Genomic DNA, 25730 nt, shown 5'->3' on the forward strand with positions numbered 1-25730 from the left:
CTACAGGTATACTAGTTCAATTAAGGAAACTTTTGAAAGTTCCCTTTTATGATTTGCTGTGGTTGCCAAGATACTCAATTAAAGCCTGATACTCATGCTCCTACTGCGGGGAACATATGTTATATTGTCTGCTGTTGATCCTTCAAGTGGAAGAGCTATTCTGTTGGAATAATGGCTGTTATTGGGGCAAAGGAAAATGTACTTTATGCTGGATTTATTTTCCCATTTTTGAGCACAGAAGCACTCCAGGTGCTACCAATGGCAGGGACACACCTGTTCACCATCATGCTGCTATTCAAACTCACTAAACTTGGTTACTGTTTTTCTAATTGGAAAATAATCTCTGACAGGGACAGAAATGGAAGATCAGTTGTGAGCAAGGACATACCAAAACTCAACCCCCACAACTTTTTGAAGCAGATGGTTTCTCAGAGGACAGCAGCTTAGCAACAAACTGCCAGTCATTTACTCTGAAAAACATTACTTCGTAATCTGCCCCACTAACTGTGACAATAACGGAGACCACAGTACCTGCACACACCCTTCCATCAGCAGTGTCCAGGCAACTGTAGACACTTGTTGCCAACCTATTTTATTAATTAACCAGACACAATGAATTTATTTTAAAAGGTTTAGCAAAAACAATAGAAAAGAAATGATAATTTATGACTATGCCTAAGTGGCCATAGAAATAAACAACTCTAATGGCCTGTCCCTGAAACCCGTTACTAACAGGTCTGGTGTTTGTTAGTACGAGGAGTCCCACTAAAGTAAATGATGAGAAACTGTAGGCTTGCACCTTAGTACCCAGAGTGCCTCTACTAATGTATAGAATAGGGAATTTCATGTAAGCCAGTGGAGTTAACAACAAGGCTAAAAATGATTCAATATGCCCTTTGTCATGGTGAAACAGTTCTTAATCCTTGTCAGGTTGTTTTCCTCTAGGCCAATGCTAAGTTCATTTGGAGGGGAGTACTATAATGATCTTATTTTGCAATTTCTTCAGGATCTGATTCTCATACCCTTGCTTATAATGAACAGTACCTTACTTCAGTGATCAATGGGACAGTACATGGGGAGTAAAACGCTACTGAACACAAGTAAGGGTATAACACTTTGACCTTTAAATATAATCTTTTTGTCTTCACAGTTTGTAAAATCCCGCACTTTGTAAAACAAAGCAGAATAGTGTTGGTTTCTGAACAAGTAAGTCTCAGAGGCTCTCAAGCTGCCATGGGAATAACTTAATATCTTGTCCATCATATGGATGTGCAACCAAATGCATTTCCCTATTTTCCTGAGGTATAATCATACTCTGAGTTCCATTACACGTAATGGAGTGGGATCATCCATAAAGTTATTCATGAGATATTTTGTTAGTGGTTTTCACCTTCTCCTTGAAGAAAAATACATTATATCAACATGTTCATGAGGAACAAACAGCTCTGGCATTCAGCTATGATTATGTTATTAACTTTTTTTAGCTAATAATTTTCACTCATCAAAAAGAAGCAATTTTTCACTCACCCCAGTGACCAAGAGTTGAAGATTGCTGCATGCCAGACCAATGTGTATGCTTTAGGTTCACCTTGACAGTTACCTTATTCCTTTCCAAATAGAAACATTATCCTCCCCGCCCTTCTGTAACGGTTATACAGAATTTCCATTTTCCCTTCAGTTATGATTTAATTTTGAAGGCAAAGACTCCTATTCTTGGGGGAGAGGGGGAGTATAGATGGAGGCAGGAGTGAAAGTAACTTAAAGGACTTACTGGGATGCAGGGCAGCCGGGGTCCTGGGCAAGGTGGTGGAAGGGGGGCTCTGTTGGTGATTTAAAGGGCCTGGGACTCCGGCCGCTGCCGGGAGTCCAGGGCCCTTTTAAATCGCCGGGCCCCGGGACAGCTGCCCTTTTTGCCCCCTCCCCACCCCCCGTCAGTGGCCCTGCCAGTACGGTGCTTAAAGTGCTGCCGCGGCAGCGCTCTAACATCGGCTGTGTACCGGCGGCCACTTTCTTACCAGTACACCATACCAGCTTACTTTCACTTCTGGATGGAAAAGGGGAATAAGGCTGATGAAATGTATTTGACTCCAGGATCTGAAATATATTATGCCTACTCAGAATAGAGTAAGCTATTCTTCATCTTTCCCATAATCATAATTTTCCTTGATATTGGACTTACTTAAAACTCTACCCAGTGAGTCCAGCAGAGGCTAATACCGTGCCACTAGAATATGAAAAGATATTTGTTGGTGTCCATTTATAATATCCCGAGATTATACACAGCTATAAGATACAGCAAATTTAAGGCCATTTTTTTTCTCATCACTGAGTATTTATTATATATAACAAATACATGAAAAAGAAAAAACTATATTGTGTGATATAAATAGTTTATTTACATTACAGAAAAACATCAAGACAATGTATACTATTTCAAATATATCCATACATAATCAAATATAGCTGTAGTACATGTTTTCATTGGTGTAGATTACCACAAATGCAAGGCAACATGTGTAGATCTTGTTTTAATCTTTTGTCTATAATACTGTATTTTGTAGTCCAAGCTCTCTGCAGTTAGATTTGCCATTGTGGAAACATGCACTCTTTAAATTAACCTGGTCGATGCTCTTGTTGTGTTGTCTGAACTGTAGTGCCCTGTGTTTTGCTTCTGTCTGTGGATTCTGTTGCTCCTGGGACATTTTCTGAAAGAAATGGGGGAAAAATACACAAATCATAGCGAGGCATTTGCTTAACAAAAGGGCTTGGGTGGTAATGTGAAGATGGGAAGCCGAAGAGGAAACAGATCTTCCTCCCAGTCACTAGATTTCCTCCCAAACAATGTGGCAAAGAGAACAATTGGGCAATGCTCTCTGGATTCCTGTGAAAAACTTCAGCCTCGATACAAAAAACTAAATTAAGAGAAAACTAAGGTTGCACGGTTAAGCACTCATAAGTAAGCCTACGTTTTTGTCATGGATATTTTTAGTAAAAGTCCTGGACCGGTTGCAGGCAATAAACAAAAATTCATGGAAGCCTGTGACCTGTCCCTGACTTTCACTAAAAATATCCCTGACAAAATGAGGAGGCGGGTTCAGCACCCACTGCTGCTGGGGCTCCCGGGTCCCCCACCCCTGTGGCCAGTGGGAGCTCTGGGGTCCCCTGCCACTGTGGGAATGGGATCTGCGGAGTCCCCTCACCCCTGGGGTGGCTGGGCAGCTGCGGAGAGTCCCCCCGCCACCCACCGTGGCTGGGCAGCTCCGGGGAGTTCCCCGCTGTCCCCTGCAGCTGGCCAGTTTTGTGGAGTCCCCTGCTGTCTGCTGCGGCTGGGCAGCTGCGGGGAGGCCCTGTCGCCCCCAGCTGGACAGCTGCAGGGCGCCCCCACCCGGGGGCAGAAAATGTCATGGAGGTCAGCTGAAGTCACGGATTCCGTGACTTCTGTGACATAATCGTAGGTTTACTCATAAGACAAGTGATATCAAAGTTAAGGTTGCAAGTACAACTTTAACTCTGCCCCCTTGTAATAAGCATGTACTACACAATACATTCCTTAATTGAACTGTCACATATTATTTCTTAATGAATATAACTATTTTCAGGAAACAGTAGGAAGAGCTAGACTAGGAAAGATCCCATATTCATTTACTAGACATTGTAAATCCCTGAAACATTTAGAAAGTGGACCTGGACAGATCAGAGGAATATATATTCTCTGGCCTGATTTTGCTTTTTTTAAGAGGTGCTAAGCACCCCCACAGCTGCTATTGGTTTCCATGGAAATTATGGGTGCTCACACCATTAGAGAGCAACTAGCTTAGCTATGGATGCCTGCCCAACACAGCATTCCTTAGCTGCATATAACTGTGGAGCTTAGGCAAGAAAGACACTCCATTGTACATGCTCAGAATCGTATTTTCATTTGGATAATGGCAAAAGCCAAACCATTTTACCCCATTATAAGGCTGTACACTCAGTGAGGGCTATTTTCATGCCACATTTCAACTTTTAACAACACGCTGTTTTTGCTGGAAGGGCTCTTCTAAAGAATTTTTCACTAAACAGAAGATTATAAAATATTCCCAGTCTCACTCGAGATCAAGCATAGGAAATTTCAGTCCCAAGAGTGAAGATTTCCAATAGTTATAAGTAGCAGAGTGGGGAGTTACAATGGAAACATCAGGCAAGGGGGGTGACCAGCGCCTTGTTAAAATATCCTCTTAAAACTTATATTCCCTTTTTATGTTGGGTATTAGTAGAAAAATAGTGAACTGCAAAAAGACAACTGGAAATAGAAACACTCCTAAATCCTTAAACAGGGTGAGCAGGGAGAGAGAGAGAGAGAGAGAGAAACAGAGAGAGAGAGAGTTTCCCTCTAGAACCCTGGGTTCATCCACTTTCTGCACGCTAAATGCAACTAGCATTTCTCCAACAGTACTTGCAATTTCTTCTACATTATAAGCCACTCGTTAAGTGGCTTAACAGAGAGAAGCACCTAAAATATCAAGAGACCCTACTGAGATGGAAAAGTCCAACTGTATTGTATATCCTTGTCACAGTGACAGGTTAGAATGTTTGCCTTTATCTCTGTAGCCAACGCAGCTCTAGAAGTAAAATAGAACCCAATAAAATGTTGGTACCAGCTGAAAATCAAGCAGCATTTGTTGCTGTGTATGAAGGATTTTTTTTTTCTTCTAATTGAACAGAATTGATGTCCAACTGTGGCACTGCCAGTGAAAGGCTACATCTCTGTGGACAAAACAGCACTGGCAGAGGGATTTTTAAATAGTTTCCAAAAGTATAAAATAGGATGATATAAATGTTTGATACCATGTGGGCCAGATCCTCAGCTGGGGTCAATTGGTGAGCTCCGCAGAGGTCAATGGCTTTAGGCCAGCTGAAGCTGCGGCCCTGACTGCTCTCACTTTTAAATGGGACTGCTCTTGTTATAAGGGCTGCATGATCATGCTCATAATTTCGCCCCGTTCTTTTCACAGAGGGAAGGCGGGCTGCTATCCACATAACTGGAAATATAAGTCGATATTCCCGGGGTTCTCAGAAGGACAGGGCAAATCTTTCATTATGAAACCCATGCAGACTTTGCCTGGACTGTGATTTCATTACAAACTCAGACTTTGCTGCATGTTCACGAGAAGCTTGGCAAACCTTTTGTATGAACTAGGGCACCATTGTTAGCAAACCTAGGACTGATTCACAGAGCTACATGTCATCTGCTCACTGACCACCTCATAGCCCAGAGTAGCCTCTTGTGCACACTGAACAAGAGAGGTGGCAAAATAGGACCTTGCAGTATTCCACAAGAATGATCTCTGGAATCTCTCAAGCAAGAAAGAACGGAACCACTAAATCACAGTGCACCTAGAATCTGCAAGTGAATCAATAAAATTTCATGGTCAGGGGTATCAAGGATGCTTGACCAATCAGAAAAAATGAATATGGACATTAGACCTTTGACCACTGGCCATTCCACTCTACAAAAGTGGAGATCGTTAACCAAAAAACCAAAAACAAACCCCAAACAAACTAGCATAACCTCCATAACCAAGTCTAAAGCCAAAATGTGAGTTAACAATTAGAGCTGAAAGAGTGCTATTAGCTGAGAGACAAGTGTGAGAAAGCATCGATTCTCTGGATGACAGGATCCTAGATGACTGTGCGGGGGTGACCAGCGCCTTGTTAAAATATCCTCTTAAAACATATATTCACTTTTTATTTTGGGCATTAGTAGAAAAATAGTGAGCTGCAAAAAGACAACTGGAAATAGAAACACTCCTAAATCCTTAAACAGGGTGAGTGGGTGCAGAGATTTCAGAATTTCTTTAGAAAAGAAAAGAAAAGAAAAGAAAAGAAAAGAAAAGAAAAGAAAAGAAAAGAAAAATTAGGGTCCTGTTTTTAAACCTAAGCGCTGAACAGGTCTTTAGGTGGCTAAATATAGATTTATGTGCCTTCAGGCCTCCATATTTGAAAATTGGGTCCTTATACTGTCACTAACAAGTAACTAGGTAGAGTTGGAATATTTCCAGGGGCAATCCAGAGATGCAGGTTTGGTCTGTGCAGCCACCAAATATATGGAACAGCACCTGAGACAGAAGCAAGGAAAGGGAGGAATCGGAGGTTCTGAGTAGTTCTAAAAATAAAGAAATAGCCTACAGGTGCATTTGGGCTGGGAGAAAAGGGATTGATTCTGTGAGGGTTGGCAGCCAGATGATCAGATGAGTGGCAGTGGTGGGGTGCTAGCATTGGACAAAAGACCTTCGCTCAGTGGATCCAAACCCATCTCTCAGCACAAGAGTGGATTCAGACTATGAGATGGAAGCGATGGCCCAGCTGGAAGCAGTGGGATCCAGAAGGGTTGCTCCACAATGAACTCACATAATGACTGTGTGGTCATGGGGTCCAAAGCCAAGTGGACTGACTTGAAACTTAGGCTTACTTTTATTAAACAAATTCCTTGAATGAAAACATATACACGTTGTGAGTCTATAATGCAAAGCAAAACCTCTACTCCAGATGACTACCAGCTAATGGGAACAAAGTTATTTTAAGAAAGGTGACCAGTACCAAGGAACTAGAGGTACCACTACTCCAATTGCTAAAATTAGTAAAACATGGTACAATATGGGATCTAAGTGTCTGCTACCTGTGGCCGGCTCAGATGAAGTGTCCTTGGCTGTGTTCGGAACAGAGTCTGGTTCTATAGACTCAGTGATGAGCTGAAGTTGAGCCACTTGGTCCTTGACTCCTTCAGCCACCTGAAGTAAACCGAGCTTTGTGATGTGCTCAGTGTGAGATCCAGGTTTATTTATGAACATACCCGTTAAAATAATGTAAATTAGGAACTAGGACACAGGCCTCCTGTCTTCTAGCCAGCTGAGGCTCACAGGATGGCTTGAGTCAGTGATCGTGTAATCCTAGCAGGCAAAGCACACAATCCATTCATTTTTAATCAAGTTATTTGCACAAATAAACTGCCATAACTAAGTAATACAAAGCAGTAAAGAAAAGTGCTGAGAGACAGGACAATGCTGAGCATAACCTTATATTTCCAAGTCCTCCTTCATCTACACTGTTCTGTCTTTGTCTTGTCTTGTCTGTCAAGCCGGAAGGGCTTTGGTGCGGAGACAGTGTCTCACTATGGGCTCAGTCCTGAACAACTCTGAGCACTACTGTGATTCCTAATGTCAGTGGGAGCTGGAGGCTCTGGGCGCCACTCAGAAATGCTCAGCTTTGGAAAGCCCCACAGGCATTTGCAGTGCTACATGCATGATTTTAATAATAGTAACAAATAAATGATTAGCAATAATAATATTGGCTAATGGCACACATGTTCAAGTTTTAGATGCGGAGATCCAAATTCCGTGCTTGTGCAAACTGATGAAACTTAATCAGTCACCAGCCGAGAATTTGGCCGTAAGACAGTCTAAACGGGTTCACGTTTGACTTCTTCTCTCATATAAGGATTTTTAGGCATATTTTTATTGTGTTTCCTACTTTGAAGAGTTCATGCATTGGAATGTCCTGGAGTTCGACCCAATACACTCATGTTCACTAAACCATACCTGTGCAAATCATACAGTCGTATGTGCATTTGCAACCAGAACACTTGGAAGTTGCAAACTGCATGTACCTTTCTTAGGGCACTTAGGTCTCTGAATCTGAAATGTAGCCCAAATTGCTAAGTGAGGTTTGGAGGCTGTTTTGCAATAATCACATGCATTATAGAAAAAGGTCAAAAATTATAAATTAACATGTGGGGAAGTGCTAACACATTTAAAAAATATCAGTGGGATATGTTATCTAGATTGCAGTACCATAGATCCTTATCTAAATCTGTTAAGTAGGAAGGATTCATATCTTTTCCTCGGCTCACATGCTCTACCTCGCTAGGTTGCCTGAAGGTGAAAAAAATAGAGTCACTAAAAGAAAATGATATGGTGCATTTTCCCATTTATCAGTTATTTTTCCATCTCCTTTTTTACGTACACTTTTTTTTGGTATGAATTATCTCCATGTTCCCTGTAACCCACTTTAATATAATCCATTGCCTCTTCTGGCATCTACTGTTAAGGGTAGTAGACTTGATGGACTCAGCTTGGCCAGAAAGCAGCTCAAAGCTTCAGCAGATGATTTTGCTTTACGCATTTAGGCCAGGGGAGGATTTATTAATCATTTTTTGTCTTTTCCAGGAGCAAATGCTGCACTTGTCCTCTAACCAGACAGTGCAACACTGATACGGAGATATATTCGAGCTTTTATTTTCTATTGAGGTATGATACTTGTGTTTTATTTTCCTGTCTTTTGTTTAGAAGTAAATTCCTTTTCAATCTGATTTATCGGTGGAGCTGTACGAGGGCTGAATGAGTTTCACCTTGTGATTTCTGACAAAAGCCTGGAGAAACTCAGTGGCCAGGGCTCACTCTGAACTCTTCCAGAAACAATGAAACTGGGTCAGTGAGGACGTACAGTAGCACTTGTGGGCATGAGAAGAATAATGACACTTCGCACTTTAATTCTGAACTACCTTGAGGCCACAGTCTCCATGCTAATAAGTGCTTCTTCTTTATTTACAAAAATGCAACATTACACCTGGATATTTATCTAGGTCCCCATCCAGCAAAACACCGAAGCACATGCGTAACTTTAAGCACGTGTGCTGTCCCCTTTATTAAAATAATTTCAGTTGGCTTAAAGTTATGCATGTGCTTAAGTGCTCTGCTGGATTGGAGCTACAGTGATGGGCTCTTTAGAAATACATACACAGGTAGAACTAGATTTATTTTAGTAACTGTTGATCCAGTTGCCTCATTTATATTCCCTTTATTTATATGAACAACATTTTATCCGAGCATCTGAATATAGAATGTGAAACTTCATTTGCTATATGTGCTGGTGTGGTCTAAGTCTGATTACATTGGTACTGAAAATACAGTCATGATAAATAAATGAGCACTGGGACCAAACAATTCTTTCTCCTACTTCAGTGAATTAAGTGGGATTTGTTATCCGAGTGCAAATGTACTAGTCTGTGTAATTGGAGAATCAAGTGGGTATAAACAAAGTCCCTTTTCTTCTATCACAGAAACATAGAGATACTGACCTTGTAATGCAGAGGACTACAACACAGATGATAGCAATCTGGATGGTTCCAATCACAGCTGCTATTAAGACATACTGAAATCGTACTGGCCCGGGAACCACATATAAAACGCTGTAGTCCTTTTTTTCACAGTGTTGTCCAGTGTAGCCTGCATCACACCTGCAATGAAAGATGTTTATCCTGTTACTTAGACATCCTGCATGCCTTTTAGCAGAGGGACAGACTATGCCCCTGATTAGAACTTGAGAGGGAGGCTCTGTGTATGAAAGTACTGCTTGGCAGACACTGTGTGGGCTTTTTTTTTTTTTTTTTTTTTTAAAAAGGTATGTAGATTATACTTCCAGGTTACGCAAGGACTGCTTTTATCTCACAAACACTAAGTGGCTAGGATAATGAGATACATAGATACTTGGATGTCTTAAATGTGGTGACTATTTGGATTAGGGGAGTACCTAGAGACCCCACCCTAGATCGGGACCCTATTGTGCTAAGCACACACACAGTAAGGGACAGTCCCTGCCCCAAAGAGCTTCCAGTCTACAAGATAGACAAAGGTTAGGAGAAATAAATGACAGTCCTGAAAAGCTGAGGGCTGTGCAGGGATAATTGCTTTTTCCTTGGATTCACAGGTAAGCCATGCATTGGTTTAATTAACATTTTTCATCAACTTACGCCGACATGTTTGTCTGGGAAAAGATTTGGTTTTGATGACACTGGGTTGCCTCTAGGATAGTTTCTTTTACTCTTTGGCTATTGTTTTTCCCATACTTCCCATACAAGGCAAAATCCTACACACCCCACAGTGCCCGAATGTTTGGACCATGCACCAGGCCTGTTCGTCAGGAGCCGGGGGAGGGGAAAACAGGCACTCACTGCACCACCAAGTTCATGCTTTACAGCTGCTATTGTCACCCTAGCCCCAAGGCCGCAGCAGTCTCCTTGGCTCCTAGATCCCTTCTCCACAGAGGGAATAGCCAATAGATTCATAGGGTTTATGGACACAAGGGACCGACCATTAGGCTATCTGTATATCACAGGCCATTACACTTCACCCTGTTACCCCTGGACTGAGCCCAATAACTTGTGTTTGGCTAAAGCATATCTTCCAGAAAGGCCTTCAGTCTGGATCTGAAGACCACGAGAGATGGAGAATCTGCCACTTCCCTTGGTAGCTCATTCCAATGCTAATCACCCGCACTACTAACAATGTGTGCCTTATGTCCAAGCTGCATTTATCTGGTTTCAGATCTAAATACTGGCCTTTATGCTACCCCAATCTTGGCACTGCTCTGCACCAGGGTGGTCCCCAGGCACAGGTCAGAGCTTCCTGAATGCAGCTGTCACCTGCACCAGCTGCTGATGCTGCCAAGGAGCTGTGGGGCAGCCGGGGATCACTGGGGTTCAGGGGAGCCTCAACTAGGGTGACCAGACAGCAAGTGTGAAAAATCGGGATGGGGTGGGGGTGGGGGTAATAGGAGCATATATAAGAAAAAGACCCCAAAATTAGGACTGTCCCTATAAAATTGGGACATCTGGGCACCCTAGCCTCAACCATGCTCTTTCTTACAGCAACACTCCCCTATGGTAATAAGAGAGGTGGGAGGAGCAATTCTGGTGGCTCTTGTCCTAGGACATCCCTATGCAGGCGAGATCCTTGGGGGTCAGGCCTGCTGGGTCTAGGTCTTCTTTGTGCCATAGCAATGCAAAGTGGTCACAGCGTGGCACAGGATTCAGGCCAGAATGTTTTATTTGCTAATGTGCAACAAAGTCTTAGGGATAAACTTGTCATAGGGGGCTATAGGGCCAAATCCTGACAGATGTGGTGTGCCTCCTGACTGGGTCCAAGTGCCCTCAACTCTCATTGACCTCAGTGGGAGGAGATGGAGCTGAGACGCTTCCTGGAGATCCCCAAATCCCCTCTGATGCTAGAACTCCCTGTGCTTTGGGATGAGAATGCCAAAAATAACCCACTTTTGATACTTTTCCCTTGCTGAGGTACAGGCCATCTGGCGCTGGACTCAGACGCAGATTACCCACTGAAGGCCCTGCAAATGAACACATAATTTACCTATTTGTCCAATTGCCACTAAAATCCCTGTTTATTCTGCCCACTGCCACACAAAGTCTGCTTCTCTCCTCGCTGTTTCCCCGTCCTGCTACCTTCTTCCCTGTCTGATTTCCCACAAAGGGGAGTTTAGTTGTTCCCCTGGGCCGGCTCCGGTGCTGCTGGCAGTGGAACGGGGAGGCATCACAAGGGAAATCTTTCAGGTCAATGGCACTAGCAACTCTAAGAGACTTGGAGAGTTTGCCTGGACCTTGTCCTAGAGATGGTGGTGGTGCTCACTGAGCTTTGTGCTCCAGGCTAAAGTAAGGGGAGACATGCAACAGCCTCTACATGCCCCCACCTCTAACCCTTGGAACCAGGAGAGGATAATGTGTGGCTGGGTGGAAGAATGGAGAAGCCGGGGCAGCCAAGGGCAAAATGGACCACAGGATCTAGGGGAGATTTGCAGGAGCAGGTACCCTCCATGCAGAGCTTCCAAGGAACTGCCTGATCTCCAATCTCCGTCTTGTATGCCTCAAAACAACAGCTGCAGCAAATGCGCACTTCATCTCCATACTTCCTCCAAGTGAATATGGTGGGAGCAAGAACTGCTGAAGTGAAATCCTAATCACCTCAATGAACCTTTCACTGCTAAAGGCAAGCCTGGGAGATGCTTCAACCACCACTCCTCCTCCCTGCCCAAACCTCTTTCTAAGTCACCTTGCATACAAAGCTGTAAGAAGTTGTCTTTCACACAGTTCTTCACTTTTTAAGGTTTGCTCATTGTGAAAATATCAGGGAATACTAGATTTCAGTGCTACAACTCAAGGAAAAGCACCCATTGGCTACTCTTGCACTTTGTGGTGCATTTAAAAAAATATTTAAATATGTCTTAAGGTTATTTCATGTTTTTATAATCGATTGACATTGCGGCATAATTCAGGGCAATTCTGCTGCATAATTTAGGTCCAAAGTGCTTCATCATACAAGGGTTTTTGGTAATAATTATTTCCCCCCCTCATCTTGATTACACATATTAGCAACTCTACATCTTCAGCTTATCACCACCTGCTCTGGAAGAAAAGTGTTACCTGCAAGATGGTTCCAACATATTAGTAGGGTGCTCGCACTTCCCATGCATGCAGAAGCCATTGTAGTGATCTGGACAAGGAATATAGATCCCTCTGGCACTTTCTTCCAGTTTATTTGCATTCTCTGTGAACACAGGTGAAAAGAACATCAACATGGAAGCATGTGGTAAGGGGAAGTGAGAAGAAACATGGCATTAAGTGCTCAAGATACAATATAGGAAAAATTCAAAAGAGCAAGATGTGAACGACTCCTATTTAGTTGTAAAAGAAAGAGAAATACTGAAATGATCTTGCAATCTATACTTAAATAGGAATAATATTAGAGAGGAATCACCTAGCATAGATGCAGAGTTTTGTAAGCTATTTTGCGATTCTTTTGCTTATCTAATTCCCTTTAGGTTTTTGCGCTGTTTTGCCAGAAAACCTAATTTTACTGTTTTTTAAAAAAATTGATCACAAAATATTCCATGAAAAATGTCCAATAATATCTGTTATCCTTTAAATCCTCTCTCCTCAGAATCATGCGAGGCTAGGAAGAATCTGGACACTGATATATTTGAAAGGCTGCCATAAAAGAGATGGTGAAAAATTGTTCTCTCTTGCCACAGAGGGCAGGACAAAAGGGAATGAGTTTAAATGACAGCATGGCAGATTTGGACTAAATCTCAGGAAAAACTTCCTAACTGTAAGAACAGTAGGACAATGGAACAGACGGCTTAAGGAGGTTGTGAAAGCTCCTTCACTGGAGATTTTCAAAAGGAGGCTGGATGGACAGTTAGACACAACAAATCCTGCATCTTGACAGGGAGTTAGACTAGATGACCCTTGCAGTCCCTTCTAATCCTGTGATTCTATGCTCAGTGGAATACACTGAGTGAGATGAAGGATGGTTTTGTGGCTAAAGCACAGGACTAGGACTTAAAAATCCTGGTTTTTATTCTCAGTTCTGTCACAGACTTTCTGTGCGACACTGGGCATGTTGCTTAACAACTCTGTGCTTCAGATTCCACAGATGTAAAATGGGATCCCTTCTTCTGTAGTGGGCTTGGGAGGATAAATTGTTTAATACTCATAAAGTACTTTGAGATCCTTGGATGAGACATACAACATTATTATATAGTCTCCTGCAATGTGCACAGGTATATTTCCACAAGCATTAGATGGGCACTGAACATATGAATCAAAGAAAATATTTACCCCAATGTTGCCAGTAAATTGAGAGCTCCAAATATGAATTTAGGTTGAAATGGGTCTATGTTTAACATTTACATAATGTGTTTAAATGCCTAAGCACCATCTGCAATATACTCACTCTCATTTGGTAGAACATCAGCTGTTAACTACACTTGATAAATACATTCAAAGCTGTCCTATCTGGCTTAGGGATTTCGACGCATACTTCATAGACTTATATCTGTACTTTTTTTTTTAATATGTTGAATGGCAGATTATCTGGCCCTGGCATGGGTGTGGAGAGAGAGAGAGAGAGAGAGAGAACATTCTCCCTCAATGCCCCCCTATGCAAGGCCAGACACAAAGGCAGGATCTACACATGATGGAGCCCAAGGTCATACCAAGTGGTATGTCTACACTACAACTACCTCCCACCTGTCGGCGAGTCTCAGAGCTGGGCTCAACTGACCTGGGCTTGTGCTACAGTGTAACCACCGCCCTCGCCAGGTTTCCCCAGCCTACGCCCAAACCCCTACACTGCTATTTTTAACCTGTGGCATGAATCCCATGAGCCCAAATCAGTTGACCCAGGCCCGGAGACTTGTTGCCGTGGGTCGTTTATTGCAGTGTAAACGTACCCCAAAAGGCTAGGAGGGGAAGGGAGGAATCAGACGAAAGGGGCATGGAAAAGACACAGCCCAATCCCCAGTTGCCCAGGTTTACACAGCAGGCCGGGTGCACTGGGATCAGCAGACTAAAAAATGCAAAGTGGTGGACTCTCTTTTAGAGAGCTGGCTGGGAATTTTTCGATGAAATGCTTTTTAGTCAGAAAACGCTGAGTTGTCAAAAGTGAAACCGTTTGCAGGAAAGGCTCATTCTCAATAAATTTCCCGTTTTGAAAAAAAAAAGTTTTAATTGTTTAAACATCCAATTTAGTACTTGTCAAAATGGGACATTCTGATGTTTCTGAAACAAAAAAGTTCCATTTTTTTTCAGTTTGAAGTAAATTTTTATTTCCAAATTTAACTTTTGGTAAAAAAAAAGAAAGAAATGAGGTCAAAATTGAAATGAAATATCTTGAAATTATCAAAACAACATGTTTTGACTGACCCAATCCAAATTTTTTCTCAGGCTTTTGGTTCACAAAAATCTTCAAGATTTTTGACTTTTTGTTCTGATTTGGGATGGGAAAAAAATATCAAAATCTCAAAAAAATTCACAGGATGGGAAACCCATTTCCTGCCTAGCTCTAAGTGTTTGTACTTCGGACAGAGACTGTGCTCATTCTGGCCCTAACGAAACACTTAAGGCTGATTTTTTTTTAAATTTTACATTGTTGTGCATTTTCATCTATGATAATAATATTAGAGTATGCTAGAAATATTTTAAAATATATTTTAACAACAATAATAATGCTATCCAGAAAAACCAAGCGAATAATGGAGGGATATATCTTATGATAGATATCTGACACCGACAGAAATAAATTTAAGCAATAACAAAAGATTTGCATTTTCCTTGGATTTAATAAAACAATGATAATTTATGTTCAGCTCTGTAGCTCAGCCAAGTTAGCATTAGGTATGCTTAAGTATTATCTTGCCTTTGGGAAAAACAGGTATAGCAGATCCAAGATTCAATTTTTCATAATGCATTTTTTCTCATCACCTCATCACTACTGTCCAAAGAGAATTCTGCTATCTTCACAACTTGCACTAATAAAGTTGAGTATTCTTCCTTATCTTAAAAGAGATAAAAGCAAACCACAATCCCGGAAAACCTCGAGGAGCGACCAAACTATAGATAGATATTGCTAGAACATGCAAAGCCCTCTTTCATATTTAGGATTTTGTAAGGACATGTCAGAATATAGGGCTAAATTCTCCCCTTCTGCAGGAAAAGCCATAGGAAGGGGGGGTGAAAAATGGTGCACCAGGCTGAGGATGCAGAAATAGCCCTTCTTTCTCCTGCTTGAGCACGGAATTTGCAGAAGTGGAAGAAGGGCTAGAGACATGAAGCCTGCAGGTCTGGTACAAACTTGCAATAGTTGTGGTATCAGTGCAGAGTACCTGCAGTGTCAACATCTTTCCAAGGCTCTTCTCTGCCCAGCAGTACAGTTTACTTGTTGCTGTGCTACCATACTCCTGACCAGGGTGATAAGAACCATGGCGAGGTATCTAACACTGACATAAGCAGCATTAGCCTACCTGGCTGTGTAGGTTATGGGCAGTTCCTGTGTGAGCCTACAATGGGGAGCAGCTGCTACATTATTGTTCCATTTTTTGTTAGCCACTGTTCACCACGACATACAGACATATTTTAATACAAGCCCATCTATCTAGGCCCTTAACGGAGCCCTTCATCGTGATGTAGCTGCCTGACCTGCGGAAGGGCTGCTGGTAGTGAAACACTGTGGGATACTAGGTATAATGATGCATAGTTCCTTTGCATGGACCAGACTGCTCCCTTCTGAGGGAAAACAGCCACAGTGGGCCTCATGGGAGAAAAACTCCCCAAGGTTCCCTCCTGAGCCTGGCTACAGTAAGAAATACACCTGTTAGTAGAAAGACATGTCAGCTGTTGCGGTGCTGGACATGGTTGGGTCCTGTCTAAACTTGAGGTTGAAGCATTTTCAGCTCTGGCCAGCTGTGTCCATTGCTAATATCCATTGTTTATATTTGGAGATTCAGTCATTGCTAACAAGGCTATGGAATGAGGTTTGTGTCCTTGCAAAAAAAAAAAAAAAAAAAAAAAAAAAAAGGCAGAGAGCAGCATTTTTTTCCTCCAAGCCTTGTGGATATTGGGGAATTTGCAGATGGCTTAGAATTGTCTGTGGGTGGCCCTGTGCCCCAGGCTAGCTTACTAACACAAGGATCCCTGCTTCTCTCTGATTTGTGGGCAGCACTACCATGCCAGGACTTCCCCCACCAGTAAGATACCTCCTTTGAAGCAGGACTTCACACTGCCAAGAGGAATTTAGCCCGCATTACCTTTGGGGAAAATATAACAGTGCTGGCCGGGGTGGAAGTGGATAAAGGTATATCCCTGAACTTGTGGAGAGTTCTCCATGGTTTCAGGGCACAGGGGATGGCAATCAGCTTTCATATAGGAGAAGGAATGATTTTTCCCTCCTCGTTTGGTCATGTCTTGTGTGAAAAACAGTACATCGTGCATCTAGCCCCTAGCACACTGCAAAATATAACCTATGCCCAATAATTTGTAAATCCATAAATGTAATACTGTGATGGAGAATGTTTGACTGGATCAGAAATAGAATAGTCCAGGATTTACGAATGCTCCATATAATGCTTTATCTTTTAATCCAGATAGGAGGAAACCATGAAATTTAGAAATGAATCATTTACAGTCCCTCTTGTTGATTAGAGTCTTCTCTAAAGCAGTTAGTTATTGAGCTCTTAAGATTTCCTTTCCTTATCTTACCAAGCATAAAGCTACAGGATGGTAGAACACCTCATTTCTAGTTTGATCTGCAGTTTAAGTTATTCAAAAGACAGAAGAGTATCCCAAACAGGATGAAAGCAGAGTTCATACAATTTCTCTAACAATTGTGCGATATGGGAGCATTTTGTTTCCCAACCAGAATATTTCTCCTGCATGGAAACCTTACACCTTCTCCACGTATTGCCAATTTTTTTTTTCACTGCACAGATAATAAGATTCATTTTTACAGACTCAAGGAGACCCAAATCCAAAAATAAAGTATTCACTAAAAGCTGTTTCATTTTGAATTGATGAGCTACGAAAATCAGTGCAATTAAAAAAAACCAAACCGTCAAAACATTGCAATGTGCTTTTATTTTTTTAAAATCATTTCTAGGCTCTAATACTCATTACCACAGCATAATTCTATCCGAGCACCTTCCAGAGATGCATTAAGCAATGAGACGAACATTTGTCATGTGTGGTTCATTCACTGTTCATCATTCAATAATAATTACTGAAATAAGACCCATAAAGCAAAGCCATTTTCTTTAACATTAGACCACTGATGAAATAAAAAAGACTTTATGATACCCAGGGGCTTATAACTGAGCAAAACAGGTCTCCAGGCCTCACAGGAGAAGAAATAACGGGGTTTTCCCAGCATAATTTGTGATTATTCAAAAAGCAGACACTGCAGGCATATATTTAAACTAATCAGATTACATCACTAAACTGAGGAGCTCATCTTCAGCTCCAATCTCACATCTACAGAGAGCAAAGCTTAAATTTAAAGTCATACTTCTTTTTTTCTGGCAGAGAGCAATACTACATGAGTTCAAAGTTTATTAAATTGCAGTAACATTAAAGTTGATAGCGCATCTTCAAATATCAAGCATTCTATATATATCCTTATTAGACAACTAGGTGGTAAGGAAAGCTTTATTTTCATCCAAATAATGGAATTCATACTTTTTTCTGAAATTTGCTAAGATCAAATTTAGATGGAAATAAAATAGAAAGCCCAAAGAGGAAAATCCAGCTTGTAGAATTAATAGTTTCTTTCTCTGAGCATATGTGATTCTTGACACATCTGGAAGTATACCTCAATTTTTTATTTTGAAAAGAAATATCACATTTGCCCCCCAGACCTAGTTTATTAGTAAAGCTGGTTGGAAAATTTCTTCAAAACAGTTTTCCATCAGAAAATGTCATTTCAACAAAACCAACATTTTAATGAAATGGTATTGATTTTAATGAAGTTTCCCATGAAGCAAAATTTTTGGCTTAAAAAAAACTAATTTTGGAAAAATTCAAAATTCTATTTCAAAATGAATTTTTCATTTCAATATTTATTTTATGTTAGGTTTTTTCACTTTCACAGTATTTGTATTATTTTGACAATTTTCATGACATGTCAGTGCTAGAAGTGCATAACACGATGTGTCATACCGTGTCAAGTGATGCCATATTATGCAGTACTACTCACAGATCATAAAATGACATTGTTTTACTTCTAAAATCACTAAGGATAGATGCTCCTTAGTAAAGATTGAAACTTCACATCTTCTTTTCTTGTTGAAAAGGTCTCCTGTTTGTGTTGTAATGAAACAGACTGACAATTGACACTTTCAACATGAAAAGAAGATAAGTTCTCAGTGTACTAATATGAGAAGCAGCTGTTTTCAATATCCTTGTGTTAACCTGGAATTATTTTTCTAGGATACTGAAAACAGCTGCTTGTCTAATTCGTCATCGAGTACTTAACTTATTTTCTTACTGAAACTGTCAAAGCATCAATCTGTTTCATTACAACACAAATGGGAGACACTTTGATCTAGAAAATAAGGTAAAATGTTTCAATCTGTACTAAGTACACCTCTACAACGTGACCCGATATAACACGAATTCGGATATAACGCGGTAAAGCAGTGCTCCGGGGGGCCAGGGCTGCGCACTCCGGCGGATCAAAGCAAGTTCGATATAACGTGGTTTCACCTATAAGAAGATTTTCTACACAGGACAGAGAAAATGCAATCTAAATCCTGATCCTGCAGTCTTCACAGTCCCCAAACTTCCTTTGAATTCAATGGGCTAGATTTAAATCTCAGTCACACCAGAGAAAATTTGGAATAACTCCATTCATGTCAAATGAGCTACTCTGGATGGAACAGACAACAATCTGGCAAAGTGGGAATTGTATATGTTTGAGAACAGTCTAATCCTACATTATATGAATAGTCCCATCTCAATCAATGAGACTTATTATGTGATTAAGAACATGCAAGATCAGTGCCTTAGGTTATAGAGTCTCATGTCATTCTCTCTGTTTCCTAGAGCGCAGCGCACAGTATTGGCACTCAATTAATAGATAATGACCATGTAAGAAAATGTTGGCTTAAGTAAAAAGATTAAGCTTTGTGTTCTACCACTACTGTAAAATGGAAATTCCCCAGCAAGGGCTTTCAAAATTATTATTATTTTTTTGTATTATCATATCGTCTAAGAGCTGCAGTCCTAGACCAAGACTCTGTTGTGCTAGGCACTGTTCAAATACAGAACAAGAAGATGGTTCTTGTCTCAAAGAGCTTACAATCCAAATATAAAACACGAGACAACTGGTCGTTACTGACAAGAGAGTACAAGAAACAATGAGGCAAGTGGCCAGGTTGACAGTCAGTGGACTAAGGATAGCAGCAGCCTAAGTTTTTTGTAGGCAACATGGCAAAGGAGAGTTTTAGGCTGGCATCCTGGGTCGTAAGAGGCAGGAGTCGACCTTTCAATAATGATTAACGTATGATAGGTAGGTGGAGACAGGCAGTTTAGGGCCAGGGAAATGAAGACAAGCAGCTTATGTTTGATGCCGTAATGAAGAGGCAGCTAATGGAGGGATTTGAAGAGATGGGTTAGGAAAATGATCTTTGTAGTACTATTCTGAATGGACACGAGAGGGGCGAGATTGCATTTTTGGAGATTGCATAGTTGGGTAGACATAATATGGGATGGTAACTGAAGACACAATACCAAATATTCAATTAAAGCTATTTTGATGCCTATCTCACTGGAGACAATGTGAAGAAGAATTCACTTATATAATAACAACACAACACTTCAAATGCCGCTGAGGTCAGTCAAATTTACATCAGCGCTCTCCTATTGGTACTGAAGTGGCAACTCCTCACAAATCACATTTTCTGAGGATTTAAATGTGGGAAAAGGGACTCTCTCTTGCTTTCCTAACTGGGTCAGTTCTACTTGCTTAAACTTCTCTATCCCTTTCGGAAATGTGTCCAAGGATATGCACCAAAGCCTACATGGAAGAATTCCAACCTCTCCTTCTCTGAATGAGAGACATGGTTAAGCAGTGTGTAATTCAGATTATACAAGCATCGAAGACAATGCGTGAGTACGGTCAAATTACGGTGTGTGTGTGTGCGCATATGTTTGTGTGTGCCAAGGGGTAGGAGGAAGGAGCAGAGCATCCACTGCCACTCAGACATTTATTCTGAAGGGAGAAAGAAAAGCCAATGTGGTGCTGAACAGCGTACACAAGGCACAATGTCACAGAGCAGCATAATGATATTTCTTCTCAGTGCATCTGTTGTGAGATGGCACCAAGATTACTGCCTGCAGCTCTGAGCACGTCACGATTAGGAATTTGTCAAAGGAGTTTAGAAGAAGGCAACGGAAATGACTAGAGAGCTAAAGTTAGATTGTAAGGCCCACCCAGAGCATGCCATCCTGTGGAAAAACTCACGGGATGGTCATAGTTACGTGGAAAGGTTACAAGGACTGGGGCGAAGGGGCAGGGCCAACATCGCTGATGTATCCACAGGGAAATCCTTTGATACTCCCCCATGATTCTTTCCGAGTCAGCATTCCTTCCTGTGGCTATGCATCTGCAGGGGGAATGGTGCTGTAGCACTTCCCCAGCGCAGCTCCCTCCTGGCCATGCCCCCACAACCCAAAGAAATCCACTGCACTGCATGGGCAGAAGGAGTGGGGCAATGATGCCACTTAGGCTCAAATCCCCTGTCGCTGATAATTCATGACTGTTTTAGTGGGTTTTCTTCTGTTTACTTCAACAGCAGTTGAGAGCACTCTGCACCTAGCAGAGCTGGGCCATTAAATAATTTTGCTACGTGTGCTACTAATGGCAGAGCTACCCAGAATTCCCAGGCACATGAGGTGCTCAGATGACAAGGTGACAGAAGCAATAGAAGAACCTAGAGTTCACAACAAAGCACTGGCTCTGATGCAACAGACAGATCAGGGCCGGCTTTAGCAAGTGCGGGGCCCGATTCCTGGGGCTTGTACTCACCAGGCGGCGCTCCCAGTCTTCGGCAGCACTTCGGATTGCCGGCCGGAGGAGGGGGGCCGCAGGGTTGCTGTGCCCTGGCCGGAGCGCCAGCCGGGAGAGTGGGGCCGCAGGGCTTGCCGCGCTCTGGCCGGCGCTCTGGCCAGGGGAGCGGGGCCGCCGAAGACCCCAGAGCGGACCGCCACCAGGGTGAGTAAAAAAAATTAAAAAGACGCTTAAGGCGCGGGGCCCTCTTAGGCGCAGGGCCCGATTCCAGGGAATCGGGCGAATCGGCCTAAAGCCGGCCCTGAGACAGATATTTCCTTTGTTCAAGTTTGTGCTGCACAGAGCAGGACTCCCTACATCTGATTAGTGCTTCCAATGAACAGACCATATTACAATAGGAAACAATTTAGTCACTAACGGCCATTCATGTCCCACCTCTAGTAAACTAACTAACTGTTTACTGGGTGTTCCACTTCTCTTAAAATGTTGCAAATCCTGACCCTGTGACCATGGAGGGTTCAGCAGAACCAGTGAAGTTCTACTCTCAAGGGTGATGAAGGTGGGGCAGAATTTGAAGGGGGCATGTGTAGAGGGCACACACCCTGTGTGACATGGAGTCCCATGCGTGGAAGTTCTCTGCATGGCAGCGTGAAGGAGACAGGCATGGACTGCAGCCAGAGGTGTCATTCTTGTATGGTCCTGTTGCTATGGCAGAGGTGCAGAAGGCTCCTGAGGCCAACATATTCCATGGAGCAGCTCTATCATTGTTCTGCTGCTCTGGAAAGAAGATTCCTTTTCCTCCACCTCCCCTGCACCCAGGGTGCTACTTGGGCTGGACATTGGCCTGAAGAATTGGCTTTAAAGGGAGAGAGATTCCAAAGGTACAAATGGAGGTTTGGAACCTACTCCCATTGACAGTCAGTGGCAGTTAGGCACCGAAATGCTGCCTGTGCCTTTGAAAACCTCCCCTCAACAGCATGTTACAACATGGGGCCAAACTCACCCAAGAGTAACTCAATGGCTTCAGTGGAGTCACACTAGGCATGCAGTTTAGCCTATCATGTCCTTCCATATGCAGCTCCCTGAAAACCGTGTAATAAATACCATCCTGATATTATTAATTTTACCAAGCGGGGAAAAAAATGGATCCATCTGAGTTAATTTGCATTCATCTCTTTTCTCAATCACAAAAGACACTTGCACGACTCAGTCACTTATTCATTTTAAAGGTTGTCATGCAAACAAGTTCCCCGGACTGAGGATAACATCCATTTTCTGTTTTAAAAATAACTTAGTACTTTTTATGTTTGAGACGATGGTTTCTAATTCACTGGAAAAAATAGTAAGATCTTTGCCGCTTACAGCAGTATATCATAATTATTCAGTCTGCTGCCATAATTAATAATGGAAAGTTATGAATAAAGACACACTAATAATCTCCAGATGTTCATACCAAGCAAAAATAATCAAAGCATGTCAGCATATTTGAAAAAAATATATATTCTAAAAACCATTTCTGAGTTTTTAAAACCATCAAAATGTACCTACATTTATACACAATACTGGTGAAAAAACTGAATAGGTTGAGGATTGCTTGACAAAATTCCAGTTAACTTGTAAATCCATTTCCTATAAACAACAATGATGCTGGTTCATTCAAAACAAGTGCATATTGTTACCCCTCTTGCCTGTCCCATCCCCATTCATTTGTCCATTGTATTCTGTTTATACCGAGCTTGTAAGCAATTTGGGGGAAGGAATTATTTTATTATGTGTCTATACAGAGCCTAGCCCAGTGGGGTCCCAACCTGCCTGGCACCTCTAGGTGCTACTGTAATACAAATAACAATAACCACCTGCCATGTGCTTGCACTCTCAGTAGATGCAATCAGTGATATTAGCAGGTCTAAAAGGGAAAATAAATAAAAAGCACTAACCAGACAAATGCGTCTTAAAACCGTTTCTCCCACACCAGCACACATGGCTCTTTGTCCCTCTCTAGTGACCAGACCACTTCTTGAAGTTTAAGAGTCTGCTATTGGCATTGCATTAGCAATCTGGTCATTTAGCTAACACAGTAGGGGGTCATGCTTAGATCCAGAGGTTGGAAGTTCAGCCCCCACAGATATCCTGGGAAGGAACAGTTATATAAAGCTCTGGCTTAATGACTCAGGGCTAGATCATGGGGTTAGGAGAAGCTGTGGGTAAGAAGCAGAGTGTAGTTGTACTGCCATAGGAGTAGACTGGGGACTGAATTGTGATTGAGAATCCCAGTTTGGTCCCTGCTTCCTTATTGCTCCAGGGGAGAACTGTGTGTGTTAGTCCTTCACCTGACACAGATTAAATCACCCTCCAAGCTGTCTGTGCTGTCTGCTGTTTTGGAAGTGGAGACAAAGTGTTAGCCGCTCACCTGTGGGAGAGAAGTACTACTGGCCCATGGCAGCTGCTCTCCCTCCCACACAATCCTGTAGTGTAGTCAAGGGTAAACAGAGTTTACCCACTTCCCATTTGGGGAACATGGAGTTTAGTTTAGGTTATTTCACCCACTTCTTTTTTTTTTTTTAAACCACAGCACCACTGCTCCCATGCACAGACTGGTAGGATAAGTAGCCCCTACAGGGAAAATAAGGGGTTCACCATATATCCCCTTACTCCCCGGGCAGGTGATGAAGCAGCTCATGAACATAAGAACGGCCATAATGGGTCAGACCAAAGGTCCATCTAGCCCAGTATCCTGTCTTCTGACAGTAGCCAATGCCAGGGGCCCCAGAGGGAATGAACCGAACAGGTAATCATCAAGTGATCCATACATTGTCGCCCATTCCCTTCCCTGCTTCTGGCAAACAGAGGCTAGGGACACCACCCTTGCCCATCTTGGCTAATAGCCAAGAACTTTTAATGAAGGAGACAATATTATTATTATTGTAATTCAATATTTTACAAATGGTGGTGTCAGTTTAGAAATCTGGAGGGTGCCAGCCTGTTAGCCTGTGTGCCAAAGTCCTCTCCTGGGGATGGAGACATGAGAAGTGTTGTGTTTATCCATAGAACAGGTACAGGTGAGTCGCATCATACGCACATTTAACTTACGCGAATTCAACTATACGCACTCGGCAAAAAAAAGAAAAACAACAAGATACCTGTAAATAGTGTGGGCGATTCCACCCACCATTCCACTCAATGAGCATATGCCCCGGAGTGAGCGTGAGATGGGAGACGTGAATCTGCTGTTTCCTCAGTCGGTCTCAGTTCCCACGTACCTCTCATAGTGTGAGCATCTCGCTGTGCTGAGTGTGATTCTAGTGTTTAAAGATATGTATTTTTCGTACAACATGGCCCCTAAATGCAAGCCAACTACTTCATCTGGTGCTCAACTGAAGAAACAGCCATCTGTTCCAACACTGGAGGAAAAACTGGCTATGTTGGAGTTACTGAGAGATGGTATGTCGGTCTCCAACGTGGCGCGTAAATATGGCCGCAACGAACCTAGCATCTATGCCATCAAGATTCAAGAGAGAGAAATTCGTCAAGCCATGGCATCAAGTGTTCCAATAACTGCTAAGGTGACGAGCCAGGTGTGTGATAAGACTTTAGTGAAGACTGAAAAGGCATTAAACTTATGGCTGGAAGACATGAACCGTAAGCGTGTGATGCCAACACGTTGCGAGAAAAGGCTCTTAGACTCTACGCGCTGTTCAAACCTCCTGCCGAAGAGGGACTGCCTTCTGATGAGAAGGAATTCAAAGCCAGCCAAGGTTGACTTAACAGTTTTAGGAACCGCTTCAACCTCAAAAACGTGCAGACTACTGGTGAAGCTGCATCTGCCAATGAAGAGGCAGCAAAAGCCTACTCTGAACAATTAAAGAAAATCCTGGAAGAAAAGGGCTATCTTCCAGAACAAGTTTTTAATGCTGATGAGACTGGGCTCTTCTGGAAAAAAATGCCCAACCGCACTTACATTTCAAAATCAGAAAGACAAGCCCCTGGCTTCAAAGCAGCTAAAGACCGTGTGACTGTGTTGTTTTGTGGCAACGTGGCTGGGTATTTAATAAAGCCGGGCTTGCTCTGCAGGGCTGCAAATCCCCGTGCCCTAAAAGGCAAGAACAAAAATCTCCTGCCTGTGTTCTGGCAATCAAATAAAAAGGCTTGGGTGACAGCAGCATTATTTCTGGATTGGTTCCACGAGTGTTTCATTCCGGAGGTCAAGCGGTACCTCGAAGAGAAAGGACTTGACTTTAAAGTGTTGCTGATCATAGACAATGCTCCTGGCCACCCTGCGGCACTCAGGTTTGTACATAACAAAATTGAAGTCGTCTTTCTCCCCCCCCGATACCACCTCCATCCTCCAACCTCTTGACCAAGGTGTGATTTGCTGTTTCAAGGCCTCGTACACGAGGCTTACATTCTCACGGATACGTAGCGCTATGGATGGAGTGTTGGAAGTCCTTTAACACTGCCGATTGCATCACTTATATTAAACAGGCAATGGATGCAATCAAGCCTGAAACAATCAATGCATGTTGGCGAAACCTATGGAAAGACTGTGTGAATGATTTTAAGGGT

The 25730-nt window shown here is 42.4% G+C and overlaps 1 protein-coding gene across 1 annotated transcript in view; it reads right to left on the reverse strand.

Moving 5' to 3' along the window:
- Positions 1 to 2608: 2608 nt before the first annotated feature.
- The window catches only part of TMEFF2 (transmembrane protein with EGF like and two follistatin like domains 2), a 169885-nt gene continuing 146763 nt past the window's right edge, over positions 2609 to 25730 (reverse strand). Inside the window, exons 8-10 of the mRNA XM_065413642.1 lie at positions 12251 to 12374; positions 9116 to 9274; positions 2609 to 2705 (exon numbers count right to left, since the gene is read on the reverse strand). Coding sequence (XP_065269714.1) covers positions 2609 to 2705; positions 9116 to 9274; positions 12251 to 12374 — 380 coding nt within the window. The remainder of the gene's footprint in view (positions 2706 to 9115; positions 9275 to 12250; positions 12375 to 25730) is intronic.

The sequence above is a fragment of the Emys orbicularis genome, chromosome 11, assembly GCF_028017835.1.
Source record: "Emys orbicularis isolate rEmyOrb1 chromosome 11, rEmyOrb1.hap1, whole genome shotgun sequence".
NCBI classification, from domain to species: domain Eukaryota; kingdom Metazoa; phylum Chordata; order Testudines; family Emydidae; genus Emys; species Emys orbicularis.